Source organism: Crocodylus siamensis, chromosome 4 (genome assembly GCF_052110815.1).
Source record: "Crocodylus siamensis isolate JL-2025a chromosome 4, ASM5211081v1, whole genome shotgun sequence".
Taxonomy (NCBI): Eukaryota; Metazoa; Chordata; order Crocodylia; family Crocodylidae; genus Crocodylus; species Crocodylus siamensis.
In genome coordinates, this window is record NC_143398.1 from 14,572,644 (window position 1) to 14,590,261 (window position 17,618).

A 17,618-nucleotide genomic window follows, 5' to 3' on the forward strand; every position below is an offset into this window, starting at 1 on the left:
ACCCTAGTTCCCCACATATTCATTTAAGGCTTAGACAGCACCTAATAGTGTGCAAGAACTTTTGCTACGTAATGGGGTTTTAGGTGGCTATGCTGAAAAGAAAGCATGCAGTTAGAGGCATTATATTGGTCAGATGTGCATTAACCAGTTTGTGATAAATGCAAAGAAGCATCGGGACCAAAAGAAAAACAAGCTGTCACTTCAGAACTGATGGAGGAACATTTTATGTCTGTTTTAAGAGATGGTGTGGGGTTATTGACTTTTTCTTGGTGTCCTCTGGCTTGTGTGCTGCCAGTGAGAAAATATTCTCAATGATTTATTGGCCATGGATTGAAGCATAGCTACACCAGGCATAAACAAGATGATAACAATTGGCTGAGATCAGGTTAGATGACAGCCACTTGGTGTTTTATGAATGGCTGTTGCACAATTTACAAAACCATCTAAGAATAAATCCACTCATCAAAAACACTTAAAAACGGTTGGTCCTTTAAAATGTACCTTTAGAATGTATAAAGATTTCTCAATGGCATCTGTTTAAAAATAATGTTTTTAAACTAGTTATTGATATTGAAATAATGAGTCCTTGCTTTTCTCTGAGCTACCTCTCTCCAGTTGAGAGAAGGCAGAACTGTGCTTTTGGCTAAGATATTATGGCCTTTCTTTTGTGGCCGCTGAGGTCCATGGGGCTTTTCCCACTATATTTAATGGGCACTGGATTATATACAATGTGTCAGTTCTTAAACCACTTTCTAGGTCTTCCCAAAATCATGCCAAGACCCATCAAAATAGGGATGTTTCAGTTCATCATAGGAAAGGATGTATTTGGAGGCCACTTTTATAAACCATAGAGGAGCAAGAACTGGCAGGGCTGACTGCTTTGCTTTGTCTTTGCATTTATCTTTGTTATGATGATTTTAGGCTGTGTGTTTTTCATATGATTGTAGACTGCACAAAAGCACAGGATACACTTTTTCAGGCTAATACAATAATAGAAAAAGATGCAGTAAGGAAGAGAGATGGCAATCTTCATCAAAATGCCAGACCCACACATTTGCTGCTGCTTGGTTTTTGGTTTTTTTGCACAGCTATTTTATCCACTCTTTCCTAACAAAGAATAATATAGGATGAAGTCCTGGCAGAAATATCTCTTTGAATGGAAACCATTTTTTACCATCTCATTTCCACAGTTTGATGTAAAAACTGCAAAGACCGTCTTACACTCTACATACAGGGCACGTCTACATGAAAAGCGGGTTGCTACTGTGCAATAGCTTGGGAAAAGGCCTGTGCAGGATCTGGACTGCACAGTAACAACTGCACAGTCCAGCACACATGTAGATGAGCCCACATAGAAGCACACATGAGCATGCAGCAGCTCTCATGTACAGGTATCTCGGTAAGTGGCCAGATTCCCTTCCAACCCTAGTTTCCTATTATTCTTATATAGTTGGGGATGGTCCTGCTTTGAGCAGGGGGTTGGGCTAGGCCTCCTGAGGTCTCTTCCAAACCTAATTTTCTATGATTTTTATGATTTTCAAAGAGCTGTCCGTGTTTATGCGGTCCACGTGTTTACCCTGAGAGTACATGGGTCCAAGGAAAATCTGGCCTCATTAGTGACTGCTAAGCACTTCAGAAAATTAAGTTCATACGACCTATTTAAGGCTAAGTCTGGGGGGGATCAGTTATTTGTTTGCTAAAATTTGGGGGATCTAAGTAGAGACACCTTAAAGGCATCTCATTTACAGATGTTGTAGCTGTGCCTACATGGATAAACATTGCTGGATGAGCTTACTCCAGAGTAATTTACTTGGAGTAAACCCACCCTGGGAAGGCATCTATCTATACATGTACCCATTTGGGAGCAGATTTGCTGCTCCTGGCAGCAATCCGCTCCAACCCCCTCCTGTCTTGCACTGGCCTCCTGCAGTAGCCAGGGGGAGGTCTAGGCTACCCCTGGGTGCTAGCCCAGAAGCTAGTAGGGAGCAGCTGGGGAGGAGACAGCTGTCTCCTGACTGGGACTGGGAGCTTTGTCCCTGTCCCCAGGAGCTGCCTGCTGCTTGCTGCAGGGCTCTAGTGGTGGAGACCTGGCAGGGACAATGTCCCCCTGCCCTGGCAGCAGGGAGCTCCTAGCCCCAGCTCCCCATCTGGAGGCAGGGGGCTTGGAAAGAGCTGTGTGGAGGGGAGGAAGTCCCAGCTCCCTGCCCTGATCCACTGGTGGGGCAGCTAGCAGTGAGAAGTGTTAGCTGCTCCACTGGCAGATTGGGACAGGGGGTTGGGAACTGCCCCTCCCCTGCAGCTCTTTCTAAGCCCTGTGCCTCAATCACTTGATAGGGGCATGGGGCTGGGAAGATGATGCGGGGCTGGGACTTGCCTCTGACTGGGTGAGCACCCAGCTAGTAGGCCTGTGCAAATAGGAAAGTATTCGATTCGGGTTTGGATTTGGCTCATTCAGATCTCAGCAATTCAATTCAGAACCCCGAATTGGTTTTTTGCTTCAATTCAGCTGAATCGGCTCTGAAGCTTCAGAGTTGATTCGGAGATTCAGCCATAGGGTGTAATGGGGAATCAATGAAATATCTATAAATTTGTTGTTTTTTGTCTTATTCAGATGAAACTTTCAGGATTAGTAGCCTCTGCTGAGAGCATGAAGTCTACCAAGGTTCAAGGAGATATGTGCAGGGGTTCGGGGGAAACTGCACCCTAAATTATTGAAAGCAAAACTCATGTCGTGTGTGTGTTAAGTCACAGCAGGGTCAAAACTGAAGGGATGGTAGTCCCTACAGAGGCCATAAAGTCTGCTAAGTTTCAAGGATATAGGTGCAGTGGTTTGGGGGAAACTGTACCTCAAGCTGCGGACAAGCAAAACTCGTGACATGGGTGACACTGTGTGTGCTAAGGTGAAGCAGGGTGAAAGTTGCAGGGATGCTGGCCCCTGATGAGGCCATGAAGCCTTCCAGCTGTCGAGGAGATTGGTCCAGGGGGGTTCTGGGGTCCTGCACCTGTAGCTGCTGACAGACAAAACTTGTGTCATGGATGCTTATGCGACTGTGTCTGTCTTGGGGCACAGTCAGGGGAAACTACTGCAGGCCTGGCTGCTAAGCCCTGCTGTAGCCACAAAGCCTGCCAGCTGACAAGGAGATCGGTGCAGGGGGGGTTCTGGGGCCCTGCACCCCTAGCTGGTGACAGGCAAAACTCGTGACATGACTGCTTGTGCAACTGACTGTCTCGGTCTTGGGGCAGTTGTCTGTATTGATTCTTTCTCCTCCTTAATCTGTGGTATTGTAGGTGTTAATCCTTGCTTGTTAACTCTATCTAGTAGCTACTCACTAGCTACTGTGTATTGAGTTGGACCCTGAGTGAAGCATGACTGATTGGTAACACAGTAGCTTAGCAGCCAGGTCTATAGTAGTTTCCGCCCCCACTTCAGTGCCCCAAGACAGACAGTTGCACAAGCACCCATGACATGCATTTTGCCTGTCAACAGCTAGAGGTGCAGGGCCCCAAAACCCAGAACCCCTGCACCTATCTCCTTGACAGCTGGCAGGCTTTGTGGCCTCAGCAGGGGCTATCAGGCCTGCAGCTTTCACCCTGCCGTGCCTTAACACACACATAGTGTCACCCATGTCATGAGTTTTGCTTGCCCACAGCTTGAGGTGCAATTTCCCCCAATCCCCTACACCTATCTCCTTGAAACTTGGCAGGCTTTGTGGCCTTACCAGGGGCTAGCATCCCTGCAGTTCTGACCCTGCTGTGGCTTAACACACATGTGACATGAGTTTTGCTTTCAAGAATTTGGGGGGCAACTTCCCAGAACCCCTTGCACCTATCTCCTTGAAACTTGGCAGGCTTTGTGGCCTCAGCAAGAGCTACCACTCCTACAGTTTTCACACCCCCTCCCCCCATGGCTTAATACACACACGTAACATGAGTTTTGCTTTTAGGAATTTGAGGGGAAGTTTCCCAGAACCCCCTGCACCTATCACCTTGAAGCTTGGTACACATTATGCTCTCAGCAGGGGCTACCATCTCTGCAAGTTTCACCTGAATCATCCAACAGACAACAAAGTTATAGCTATTTCATTGATCCCCCATTATACCCTACTGCCAAATCTTTTTCGAATCTTTTCTGAATCAATTCAGAAAGCCTAAAGCTTCTAGCGATTCGATTTGGATTAATAGATTTGGCCTCCAAATCATCTCCAAATCCAAATCATGATCTGAAGCTTTTCACAGCCCTATCAGCTAGCCCTGGGCTGTGCAGGGAAGTCTGCACATGCAGTCCAGAGCTGACTGGGGACTATCTGAACTGGGACAGTCCCCGGTCAGCTCTAGGCTTCACTTGCAGACTTCCCTGTGCTGCCCAGGGCTGACTGGGAACTGTCCCAGTCAGAAACACATCCCAGTCAGCTCCAGGCTGGGTGGGGAACTCTCCCCATGCAGGGAGCTCCCTGCATCTGCTCTGTAATTGTGATCATGGAATGAGGGCAGAGAAATTGCTCCCAGCCCCCAGCTCCACAATTGCAGAGCAGAGGCAGGGAGACTTGTCCCCACTCAGGTTCTGGTGGTGGAGCCCACCCCAAGGGCAGGGAGCAATCTCCCACCCCTGTTGCCTAGCTGACTGGGAGCAAATTTGCTCCAGATCAAATTTGCCTACACATGCTTTACTGTGCAGTAATTACTTGGCAGATAATTTGCTACTTCCATTTGCTGCTGAGTAGAGAAAATGACTGCACAGTAAGGGTCTGCATGTGTAGACAGTGTAGACGGTGATGCTTACTACACAGTTATTTGCTTTACTGTTCCATAAAGTGTCCAGTGCAGACGTGCCTGGTGAATATTGTACCAGGCCCCTGTTTCTAGCTCAGTACCTCAAAATAGAGGCATACCTAATCACTCTTCATTATTCAGATCATATTCCAGTGTCTGAGTATGCACCTTCCCTGCAAGCTGTCCTCCATTTCCATCCTCATCCATTTCTCCATCCCTGTCTCTTCTTGTGTTATGCTTGTATAATTAGTTTTCCCAATGAGACATGCTGTCTGCTTATCCCTGTGAACAAAGTGTCATTTGCTCACTTCTCTGACTATTTTAGTTTGACAGGAAAAAAAATAAAATCAAGGTGACCCATTTTCCTAACCAACAACAACCCCAAACGAGGAACAAAAGTGACAATCTGTCTAGGAATAAGATTGGGTGGGGGGATGGGTGTGTGTGTGTGGGGGTGCAAAACAGAGGAGCTGTTTTTGCACTAATGCCTTGATTGATAACCTAGGTCATGGGGCTTTTGTAGGGTACAGCTCATATTAGACACATCCAGGCAGTTTTCACTGTCACTTACATGCATGACAGATATTCTCTGCAGTTGTTTATGACTCAAAGCCTTGTCTTGTAACCCAGGCAATAACATCCACTGAGATTGTGCTGCCTGGAGGACCACATCCTGCCATCATGGCATTTTGACAGGAATACTCCAGGGCAATCTTCCCCACCCCCATTCTTATGAGAGTAACAGAGGACTGTGGTTCTGTGGACATCATGCAATATGGCTTTGATTCAAAGCCCAGTGAAGTTAGTGATAGCCTTTCCAATAACTTCAATGAGCTTCAGTTCAGGTCACCCATGCTTCTCTGATCAAAATGCCATGGGATATGAACAGGTTTCTTTTGTTCTCACCAGACTTGAGAGGAACAATGTTTCCGTAGGGCACAAAGACAATCCTATGATGTTTTAACTGAGATGAAAAGGACAGGGCTTTCCTAGGTTGCATTCAGCCCTTGAGACTTGAGATTAGATTCAGAGCATGCATGTTTCACTCTCCTTGAGCATCAGTACAGCATTAGGCATGCAGTGCTTAGATGACAGGCTCTTTACTTACACTGGGAGTAAGTGGTGCCAGTCCCACTAACGCTGAACCGGTTGAGATGGAGTCTGTGAGTGACCACGTTCTTCTGTGGCTGGAAGAGGATGATGTGTACCTTTGGTGCAAACAAGCATCCTAGCACAACAAAGCCACTCAGGCTCACAGAGATGCACATGGTTGTGGTCTGCACCTAGAAGAGAGTCATCATAAAGCAAGAGTTGAGTTATCAGATGTGTGGCAATGAGCTGGAGTGCCTTGCTAACCAGATTGTGAATGAGGTGCTCACTTTGGAAGTCACGACTTTATGGCTCTTTGGTTTTGATTTCTATAGATTTCTTGTTTCCAAATTCACAGCCAGCTCTTCAGAAGGTTTAGCTATGACTATGGCTTAAGGATAATGAGCTGACTCCAAAACCTACTCTTTGAGAAGATTCCCTGTGACCAGTGCCTGCTGCATATTGGGATATTGGACAGCAGCATGCCCTGTTGTGCCTGGCACTGTTTGTTTCTGCAGATTGTGATGCAACTTGCTTCTCTAAATCAGTAGGAACAAAAACGTCTTCTCATCTGAACAGCAGGGAGAACCTGAAATGCAAAATACCAGGATAGACATGATACCACAGTAGGAAATGAATTTAAGACTTATATTGGCAGGGGCTATCCTGAGTGATCTACTGAATGGTATTGGTAGTGTTGGAGTATATCCTTTATTGAACCAGGTGCATGATTGGGTAAAGTTATACAGCTTTCAAATGTAAGGCATTCTTCATCAGGTCTGAGCTGATAAGCTTTTGAATGCAACATGTTCTTCATCAGCTCAGACCTGATGAAGAATGCCTTGAATTTGAAAGCCTGCATAACTTTATCTCAACCATGCACTTGGTCCAATAAAGGATATCACCCACAAAAATCCTTTGCTTCCAGACCCATCTTGTCTTTCATGGCTACGTTTGTGATTCACAATGACTATAACTAAGGTCCAGAGGGTCCCCCTTCTAGTGCACATAGAAAGGCAGGCCTACTTCACTGTATCACTTCAGATCTGGGTACAAGGAAAAAAATGTTTCCTGCAAGAAGAAGCAGTCTTCTGTGGAGCCTAGGAGCCATAGGGGGCAAGGGATATGCTGTGCACAGTGGGGGTCCAGAGTTGTTCCTGAGAGATGGATGTGCCACACAGAGAACCAGTTCAGCTTAAGGCCTCTGTTCGGGAAAGGAACCCTGACTAGCAACTCTTTGTATCCTTGAAAGAGTCTTTTGACTCCAGTAAAACTGAGTTACCATAAAGCTTTTTCATACAGGTCAATTTGGGAGACGGGAGGTTGGAATTTTCTGGGGGTAACTGCCCTTGCACTTCTTGGTGCAGCTTTGGTGGACTTGCACTTTCTCTCCCTCCTGGAATGGTGTCCTGCACAAAGTAGAGGGGTGAAGAACTTGAATTGCTTTAAGGTGGAACTTGTTAAGTTTCTAGAAGGGGGTCGTATGATAGGATTGGGATGTTCTTGGAGCAGAACGTGCAATATGGTACTTAGACTAATCAGCATCCTGTTGAAGGGGCAGAAAGGACTCTTGGTTACTGTGTGGGTTGCTTGCATATATGGGCAGTCTCACACTCTATACCTTGTGTTGGTTTCAGGCAGAAAATCCTCCCCTCTAGCTCCTTGAATACATTATTTGGCTTCTGGTTTTGATTTTTTTCTCCTTTTGCTCATGGGCTGGACATTGGCCATGGCTAGAGGTAAGACATTGGCTAAGGTGAGCTGGACTTAATGGAACAGAGAAACTTCTCAGGTGTCTTATCCAGGCCCCTTAATGTTCATGTATTTGGGGTTAAACTGATTGCCAGATTTGGGTCCAGTAAGAGCTTTTCTCCCCAAGGCAGATAAGCAAGGGCTGCTGGAGTTTATTTTGCCTCCCTTTGTAGCCTGGACGTGGTTCATTTCCTAGTACCATCTGAGCATATTTTACCTAACAATTTCCCTGCCAATACAGTTGACAAGTTATTGATGGGGGCCTTGTTTCTCCTACTGTCTTTTTGTGGTACACTGTAAGGTTTCTTGGGGCAGTGCCGCAGGACAAGGACTGGAGTGGATGCTCGTGTTGACCCTTCAGATAAATGTTTATTATGCAGCAGCCCAGTGCTCTGCATTTGCAGTCTCAGTTGCCCAGGAGGTCCCTATATTCCTTATGTTCCCCTTCTCTCTCTCTCTCTCTCCGCCCTCCCCGCCACCGCTCTCTCCCTGCCAGTTTGCTGCCCCAGTTTCAATTTAGCCTCTATACTTCTGAGCAGGTTCTTCAAGTTAAGATGTTTCATTAAACTGTCTTAAAATCTGCTACTTAATCTAAATTATTGCACGTCTCTGGGCAGTTCTGCATTCAATTCCATTCAACCAGTCCCTGGAGATTAACTCTCTTGTGTGGGAACATGTCTCGAGGCTCCATTGTCAGAAATAAGTTTTGTAAAACAAAAACTAGTGTGGAGAATGGACTTTGTCATTGTATACATTCACAGAGCACCTGGCACAATGTTAATGGGTCATATCATTACTGCAGTCATATAATTAATAACAGCCCCCTTCAAAAGAAGCACATTGCAAGCTTTGCTAAGGTGCCACTGTAAGGGACCAGTGAAGAACTTAAATGGCCACAGAGTGAACACAAACTCTTCCTATAAGTCTATTCTCATGTCTTTCCTCTTGCTCTATGGGCATGATGCTGAGCTCATTGAAGTCCAGAAAGATCCCATTAAAAAAAATCAGTGAGTCTCTGGATCATTCTGTATGTAATGGAAACCAGATCAACTATCTTGTCTATGTCTATGTCTTGTCATAGTAGGAAAAGATTAGTTTCGTAGAAGCTGGAAGATTCAGGACTTTCTTTACGTGCCTGTCTCTCTACTAGTTGAGGCTATAAAACTAACATGTATTTTTGTCTGAACACACTATAGACTTCAACTGCTGCACATAGTGCAAATTTGTAAGTGATTATTAAATAACACCTGGCCATACTGTGCCATTGATTTTTGAAACAAAACTGCTCACTGAAATCAATGTAAAGCACCACTGCATGAAAAATCAATGCTATGAAATAGTTCATTGTTTTGTTTTGTCCCCCCGCCCCCAGTCTTCCCATAAGTTGTGATGGCATAAGTATGGAAGTCACATACTCAGCAAGCATAACTATGCCAGCTAAAAACCTATTGTTGGTGCAGTAGCTGTGGGGGAAACTGTTTTATTGGTATAACTTATTACACTTGAAAGACTGATTTAAACTAGTGATTTACAACTCTTCTGCCAGTACCAATGATTCTTCACCAGACAGAGGTTGCTGGAAAAAAATTTAAGAGTAGATGCAGCCTTAGTTAGTGGAAGGTTTGTTTCCGCCAATGAGACTCCCATTATTCATCCATTTGTTTTACTTTTTTCAATTTTTAAAATGTACTTATTGCCATCTTCTGTAAATGTCTCCCCAGTAGGACTCCCTTCTCCCCCCCCCAGCTTTCAAGACTCCTAAACAGCATTCAAATATAGTGCTAACCATTTTTTCATTACCTTCAGCATGTTTCATCAGAAGTTTTTGATACCTGTTTCTCAGTGAGCAGCTCCAGTCCTAAGAATAACTTCACCACTATTATTTTACAGCAGAATGGAACAAGGAGAGTACGTTTCTTCAGTTCATTCAAAGATAATGAATCAATAATTTTCTAATCTATTCATGAATCAGCAGATTAGAAGATACATTTATATTGAAAATGTTAGTCTGCTTCAGGGAAGCTGACAGGGATACAGGGACATGTTCAGGACTTGTGCTGAAGGGTGTGCCCAGTGATGTGCCCAGGTCCCTGGTTATCAATTAATGGGGAATGGAAGATAGATGGAGGTCTCATCACTCCCTCATGTATATTGGGTACAGACACTGAGCCAGGCCATTGAGTCACCTAGGCTTGCAATAGACATTGGACTTGAACCTGTAAGCTTAGGCTGGGATATATTAAAAAATCTTAAAATTCATTGGCATGGACAGGGGGAGGGGGTTCAAAAAGCACCAACAGGAGTTAGAAAACAAATCCTTTCTTACACGTGAGTCAATGGGAGTTGTGTTCTTATCACACTAAGTGCTTTTGAAAATCCAGCCCTCTAACCCACTTAGATTCAATCAGTAGCATAATTAAGGGGGACACAGGCAGGGTAATAACCCTAGGCACCAACTTGGGGTGGGGGGCACAAAAATAGCAGCTGTCATTGTTGCCTGCCTACTGGCACCACTGCTGGCCTGCCTCCTACTGCTGCCCTGTGTGCCACCACTGCTCAGGGTGCAAAACTGCCCAGCTATGTCTCTGCATTCAACATGTGCCTAAACCCCTTAGGCTCCTCTGTAAAAAAATCCCAGTCATACATAATGAAGTTGGGGTGGTGGAAAAAGCACCTCTTAGCTAATCCTGCTGTTTTCAGGCATATATCATTTAGCATCCCTACTAATGAGAAAATCTGCAGGGATGACCCTTGGAGCTATCTCACTGCTTGCTGCTTTTAGTGTAAGGCACTGTTCCCCAGTGCCTTGCTTAAACGTTTGTCCCCTTAGTTTCAGGCCATCGCTCCTTGTCCAAACGTCTCCTGAGATTGAATAATTACTTTCCCTTTTGTTACTTTGAATTTATTTATAGGCTGTTATCCTGTCTTTCTGGGGTTTCTCTTGTCTAGACCAAATACATTTAGCTCTTTTAGTGTCACTCTGTGGATCTTGCCATGCCATTTTTCTTATCTGTCCTTGTAGGGTGTTTAGTTCTTCAATATGGAAGGTGGCCTCCACCTCTCTCCCCTGGGGAGGAGGCTCTTCTCAGCCAGGCTGGCTGACCTGCTCCACCAGGCTTTAAACTAAGGCCGCTGGGGGATGGGGGGACTACTGCCCCTGCTGGCCCGCTGAGCGGCCCTTGCAAAGCCAGCAGACCAAGGCACTTAAGGGAGCCCACCCCTGCCCCAGCCCTGGCACAATCTGTGGGCAAGGCAAGAGCCCCCAAGGGCACACTTGCCTGCCTGTACACTAATGCCAGGAGCCTGGGTAACAAGCAGGACGAGCTCGTCCTCCTGCTCAGTGCAAAGAATTATGACGTCATTGGGATAATGGAGACCTGGTGGGACTCCACCCATGACTGGACCACGGGTATACATGGCTATACCGTGTACAGGAGGGATCGTGTTGACAAAAGGGGCGGGGGTGTAGCTCTCTATGTGAAGGGAAGCTACATGTCCCTGCAAGCTGATGTTGGCGACCAGCATGGACAGCTAGAGACCCTCTGGGTAAAAATTCGTGGGGAATATGGCACAGGGGACAAAACGGTGGGAGTCTACTATAGACCTCCCACTCAAAGTCCTGAGCTTGACCAGGAGTTCGCCTGGGAACTGACTGAGGCCGCTTGCTCCAGGACCTTGGTTGTCATGGGGGACTTCAATTACCCGGACATCTTGTGGGAAGATCACTCAGCAAAATCCGAGCAGTCGCAAAGCTTTCTTTCGTGTGTGGATGACCTCTACCTGACTCAAGAAGTCTATGGGCCAACAAGAGGCAAAGCGTTGCTCGACCTGGTACTGGCTACGGGGGATGACCTAATCAGCGACCTAGTGATCGATGGGAAGCTGGTGACAGCGACCATGAGCTGATCACCTTCACCATCCACCGTAAAGCTGGCAAGTCAGTCAGCAACACAGAAGTCCTTGACTTCAGAAAAGCCAACTTTGACAAGCTCAAGAGGCTTGTCGGTCAGGCCCTCAGGGACCGTGACCCCAGGGAGATGGGAGTTCAAGAAGAGTGGTTGCTTCTCAAGGAAGTGATCCTCAATGCACAAGCTAAATCTATTCCAACACGGAGGAAAGGCAGCAAGAAGGCACAGCAGCCCTCCTGGCTCTCCAGGGACCTAACGGACCTCCTGTGGCTAAAAAGGAAAGCCTACAAAGGATGGAGGACGGGATTCACCTCCAAGGAGGATTATTCTGCGCTGGTCCAGGTCTGCAGGGAGCAAACCAGGAAAGCCAAGGCTGCAACTGAACTCCAACTAGCTTCAGGCATCAAGGACAACAAAAAGTCCTTTTTCAGATATGTGGGGAGCCGGAGGAAAAGCAAGGGCAATGTTGGACCCCTGCTAAACCAGATGGGGCAACTGACAACTGACGCCCAGGAAAAAGCCAACCTATTAAATAGGTACTTTGCGTCAGTCTTTCATCAGTCCTATGGGACGCCCATGCCTGCTATGGGACAGGGAGATTCGGGTGATGGGGATCCCCTACCCTCCATAAATGCTGACCTTGTGAAGGAACACCTTGAGAAGCTGGATACCTTCCAGTCAGCTGGCCCTGACAATCTGCACCCCAGGGTACTCAAGGAGCTGGCGAGCATCATAGCCCAGCCCCTGGCACGGATCTTTGAAAACTCCTGGCGCTCTGGTGTAGTGCCCGAAGACTGGAAGAAGGCCAATGTGGTGCCGATCTTCAAGAAAGGGAGGAGAGTGGATCCGGCTAACTACAGGCCCATTAGCCTGACTTCTATCCTGGGGAAGATCTTAGAAAAGTTTATTAAGGAGGCCATCCTTGATGGACTGGCCCAGGCTAACATCCTAAGGGAAAGCCAGCACGGGTTTGTTGCGGGTAGGTCTTGTTTGACCAATCTCATTTCCTTCTATGACCAGGTGACCTATCACCTGGACAAGGGAGAAGAGATTGATGTCATATATCTTGACTTCAAAAAAGCTTTTGATCTGGTGTCCCATGATCACCTCTTGGCCAAACTGCCCAGTTGTGGCCTTGGCTCCATCACGATCCACTGGCTGGGATACTGGCTCTGTGGTTCAGACCCAGAGGGTTGTAATTGATGGCAGTCAATGCCCTGTGACCAGTGGGGTCCTTCAAGGCTCTGTCCTGGGACCCATACTGTTCAACATCTTCATTAATGATGTGGACATTCGAGTCAGGAGTGGGCTGGCCAAGTTCGCCGATGACACCAAACTTTGGGGCAAAGCATCCACGCCAGAAGGTAGGCGGGTGATCCAGGCTGACCTGGACAAGCTCAGCAAATGGGCAGACAAGAACCTGATGGTGTTTAACACCGAAAAATGCAACGTTCTCCACCTTGGGAGGAAAAACCTGCAGCTTCCTTATAGGCTCAGCAGTGCTACATTGGATAGCACTACAGAAGAAAGAGACTTGGGGGTCATCATTGACCACAAGATGAACATGAGCCTGCAATGCGATGCCGCGGCTAGTAAAGTGACCAAAACGCTGGCTTGCATCCATAGATGCTTCTCGAGCAAATCCCAGGACATCATTCTCCCCTTGTACTCGGCCTTGGTGAGGCCGCAGCTGGAGTACTGAGTCCAGTTTTGGGCTCCACAATTCAAAAAGGATGTGGAGAAGCTTGAGAGAGTCCAGAAGAGAGCCACGTGCATGATCAGAGGTCAGGAAAACAGCTCTTACGATGACAGGCTGAGAGCCATGGGACTCTTTAGCCTGGAAAAGCGTAGGCTCAGGGGTGATCTGATGGCCACCTATAAGTTTATCAGGGGTGACCACCAGGATCTGGGGGAACGTCTGTTCACCAGAGCGCCCCAAGGGATGATGAGGTCGAATGGTCACAAACTCCTGCAAGACCGTTTCAGGCTGGACATAAGGAAGAATTTCTTTACTGTCCGAGCCCCCAAGGTCTGGAACAGTCTGCCAGCGGAGGTGGTTCAAGCACGTACATTGAATACCTTCAAGAGTAAATCGGATGCTTATCTTGCTGGGATCCTATGACCCCAGCTGACTTCCTGCCCTTTGGGTGGGGGGCTGGACTCGATGATCTCCTGAGGTCCCTTCCAGCCCTGATGTCTATGAAATCTATGAAATATCTTTCCTAGGTTGATGGGGGTGGGGAGGAATTAGAAATGTGCCTAATATTGTGGGAACATCAAGACTGTGTTAATAAAAGCCACTATGTACTCCCTTGCATGACAGTACCCACCTCTGAGGACTGTTGTCATGCCTCCACCCACTCTGGCCTCACAGGCTACTGCCTGATTGGCCACACATTGTTGGAAAGTAAATGTAGACTGGGGAGGCTGCCCGCAGAGTACCAGAATGCTCCTGGGGAGCATCCTTTTGCCCTGCTTATCATTGGGCAGCCTTGTCTGCGCCCAGTCTCTACCCTGAGCAAGGCATTGCTCTTCTTGACTGGCCTCAGCCATGGCACTCTCCGAATCTCTCTCTCTACCAAGCCCCCTTAGCCTTGCGTTCATCCACTGGGCCAGGCCCTGAGCCTAGTAACTAAAAACACTTATGGTGCCTACAGATGAGCAGCAAGGCTGCTCCAAGGTGCTGTATTACAGCAAGTCGGAGCAGACTTGATTAATCGATCAACCAAGTCTTCGATAACAAGTTATGGTAATGACCATGCTCCAGCAGCCTCCAGCATCTCATATATCAGCGTCCCTGCAATTCAAAATGGCAGCAGAGTAGCTTTATTTAAAACTCGTTCAAGCTTTAGAAAAAGCGCCCCTGCTGCCATTTTGAAGCATGAGGACGCTGATGCATAAGATGCTCTGGGCGCTTTAATTCAAGTGGCTCTTGGAGCATTTCTAATTGATGTGCTCCCCCTTCCCCACTCTCCCGGAGCACCTATATAAATACCCTTAGAGCCTCAGGCTTTTCAGGGCTGCCTGTCCCTGTAAAGCCAAACTATCAACAGCACCTTCTTCAGGGCATCCCTTTGTGGCCTCTTACCTCCCATACAGCAGGTAAAATGGTCAATATAAACACTTCACCAAAAATAACCAACCCACCTGGGTACACTCACCACAGAGAAGATCCTTCCCAATCACTACCAGCCCCCTGGGGTACCTTATCCCCCTAGACATCCCTTTATTCATCCTGTTCTCCAGGGAGCTCTTCTCCCCACGACTCTCAGGACCAGAATGAGTACCTTGCACTGGAGCCAAGTCTATATACCTACTAATTCCTCCTCCTTTCCTGTTAGTCTGATAAAAAAATCTTTGGATAACAATTTGAATGAAGACCATGAATATAGTTCCAAAGACTACCTCTAATACCCCCAACCCTCCTCTTAGGAAACATAAAGATTCCAATAGATCTGGGGGAAAAAAAATCCGACAATGTTTTAATCAGAAAATGCTGTTTTGTTGAAATCAGATTTGCTGCAGGGACATATTGATTTCCACATTTAAAATAAAGGAAAAAGGCATTTCACTGACATTCAAATAATCTATGTTATAATTTTTGGAACGTAATATTGTAATTTGTAAAATTTGAAGTGATTTTCCATTTAGGATTTTTATTTAATTAAAAAATGACAAAAATTGAAAAAAAAAAATCTTTAGAACAAGACTCAAACCAGATCTTGAAATGGCTGCATTTCTTGGAAAAATGCACGTTTTGGGGTTTGGACGGCTATAGTTTCTACTTCAATCTTCTAGTTAAAACCCTGCCCCTCTGAAGCTTTAGGTTGATCTCTTATAACTCTGACTGGTATGTGCTGGTGCGTGAATATTTTACCCATGTGCGACTACTTCCATCACCTGATTAGTACTGTACACATTGTATATCCATAATTCAGAAGAAGTCCATACTTTGCTTAGAAGTACAACATTTCCATGTAAAGCAATAGCTGGTGTATCTTGTTGCTTAGCTGTGCATTAACAATGAAAAGCAGCTGTTTGTAAAGGGCGCTGGAGATCACAAAGTGTAAGATGCTTTTAGCAAATGACAGGCCCTTGCTTAAGTGATGCACACAATTTAGGGGAAACAAATGTCCAAAGACTTACTCTGTAGTCACTTGACGTCACATAAAATATGGGAAGGAAGGCCAGCCAAATGATGCATGTTGTGTACATTGTAAAACCGATAAACTTGGCTTCGTTGAAGTTCTCTGGGCACTTCCTTGTTTTGAAGGCATACACAGTGCACAAGACTACAAGGATTACATCGTACGTTAAGGAGATTAACATACTGGAATCTTTGACATTGCATTTCAATATGACAGTCTCCCTTTTCTCGGGAAGAGTGTACCGTCTGGTGCCAGGGGACTCCAGTATGAGCCACACTGACACCACCACAATCTGTACCAAGATGAGGCTCAGGCAGATGAAGACCTGAGAACTGGGGCTGATGAATTTAGGCCTCTGAGCACCATTCTTTACACCGTTAAATATTCTGGCTATGCAGTTCGTTTTTGTCAGCAGGGCAGAATAGCAAACAGCAAAGGAACTTCCCAGCCCCAAGCGACGCAGGGTGCAAATGGCTGGTGAAGGCTTAGCTATGAAGAAGAAGGTCATGCTGTAGGAGAGGAACACCCCAAAAAGTAATATATAGCATAGTTCACGACCAGAGGCTTTGACCAGAGGAGTGTTGTTATGCTTGATAAAGACAGCTACAACCATGAAGGTACAAATAAAGCCCAAACATGCAATGGTAACAGGACCTATTGCCCAGGCATCTTCCCACTTGATATAGTCTTCTGGTAGGTCATAACAGGCAGTCAGGTCAGCAGTGGGCCATTTCCCAGGGCCACAGTCTGCACAGGTAAATTCATCAGACAAGTATTCAAAGGTCTCACAGGGAATGCAGATCCAACAGCAGACGTCTCCTGGCTGCATGTTCTTCATTTCATTAGGAGCACAGGGGTCACTACACTGGGAAATGGGGACTGAACTTCTGGACCACTGAATTGAGTCTACATCGAGTGACAAGGTTTCTGCCCAGTGACCAACCTTCACATAGGAGTATCTGCCCCCTGTGTACTGGAAATTGAACACGTTGTATCTGCCCATGCCATCTCCATAAGCATCAAACTTGACCATGCTGTCTGCAGCACTGGAAGGATTGAATGGAGCTGTGGAAAACAGAAAGAGAGGAAATTTAGCATGACCCCCAAGTCATTTCCTGTTCCGTTAGCTGGCATATATATCAGAGAAGACTGGCAGCCTTTTAGACAATTTACAATGAGCAAGGTATTTTGAGCCAAAACATCAACTGAGAAATTTTCCTTTGGGTAGCGGCTCTTGCTTAAGGAACAGCTAATAAAGAATATCCCAATGATATGGACATCAAGGTCAGCTCTGAGATTTTATTATATGTCTAGAGAAAGCAATGTTTCTAGTGAAAAGAGGCATGAACTTTCAATGGTAATGGCCTACGACAGTATATTTCCAGCTCTTTCTTGCAGTGGAGGTGACGATGATGATGATTCTGTGTTACAAGCTGGTCTAAAGTATTGAAGCAATCAATGCACATGGGTCACCAGGCTAAAACTACACCAGGACCCATGCTGTCTGAATTGCACAGTACTTTATGAGAGACATCTTTTTTCTCCACCCCAATTTCCCAGTGGCTTTGATATAAAAATATGGCTTTCTCAAGGACGTCTCTAAAGATCCTTTTTAGCCCATGAACTAAGACATACTGGCCTAGACGCAGTTTGCATTTGGCAGTTCTTTCCAACGTGCATTTGAAATATGTCAATACTCTGACTCATCTCTCCCTCTGCATTTAAGGATCGAAAAATGTGGTATTATCACTGAAAGATTCTTTTACCTAAATTTACAACAGCATCTCAAATTTGATTAAAAAAAAGATTCCTCAGTTTCATGCCCATTATAACTCTACACAAAGTGGGTCACATCCTTCACTTGTGTAAATAGGTTTATTAAAACCAATGGACCTATGGTTTGTTACCTAGGCTGTAGATGTCACCAAATAGTTTTGAAGTATGCTTGATT

General features: G+C 46.0%; 1 protein-coding gene across 2 annotated transcripts in view; it reads right to left on the minus strand.

Moving 5' to 3' along the window:
• Positions 1-17,618, minus strand: part of GRM3 (glutamate metabotropic receptor 3) — a 154,338-nt gene that overhangs the window by 8,189 nt on the left and 128,531 nt on the right. For both annotated transcript variants that reach the window (XM_090041867.1, XM_090041866.1), the window contains exons 4-5: positions 15,666-16,732; positions 5,879-6,053 (exon numbers count right to left, since the gene is read on the minus strand). In XM_090041867.1, the coding sequence (XP_089897993.1) occupies positions 5,879-6,053; positions 15,666-16,732 (1,242 nt within the window). The remainder of the gene's footprint in view (positions 1-5,878; positions 6,054-15,665; positions 16,733-17,618) is intronic.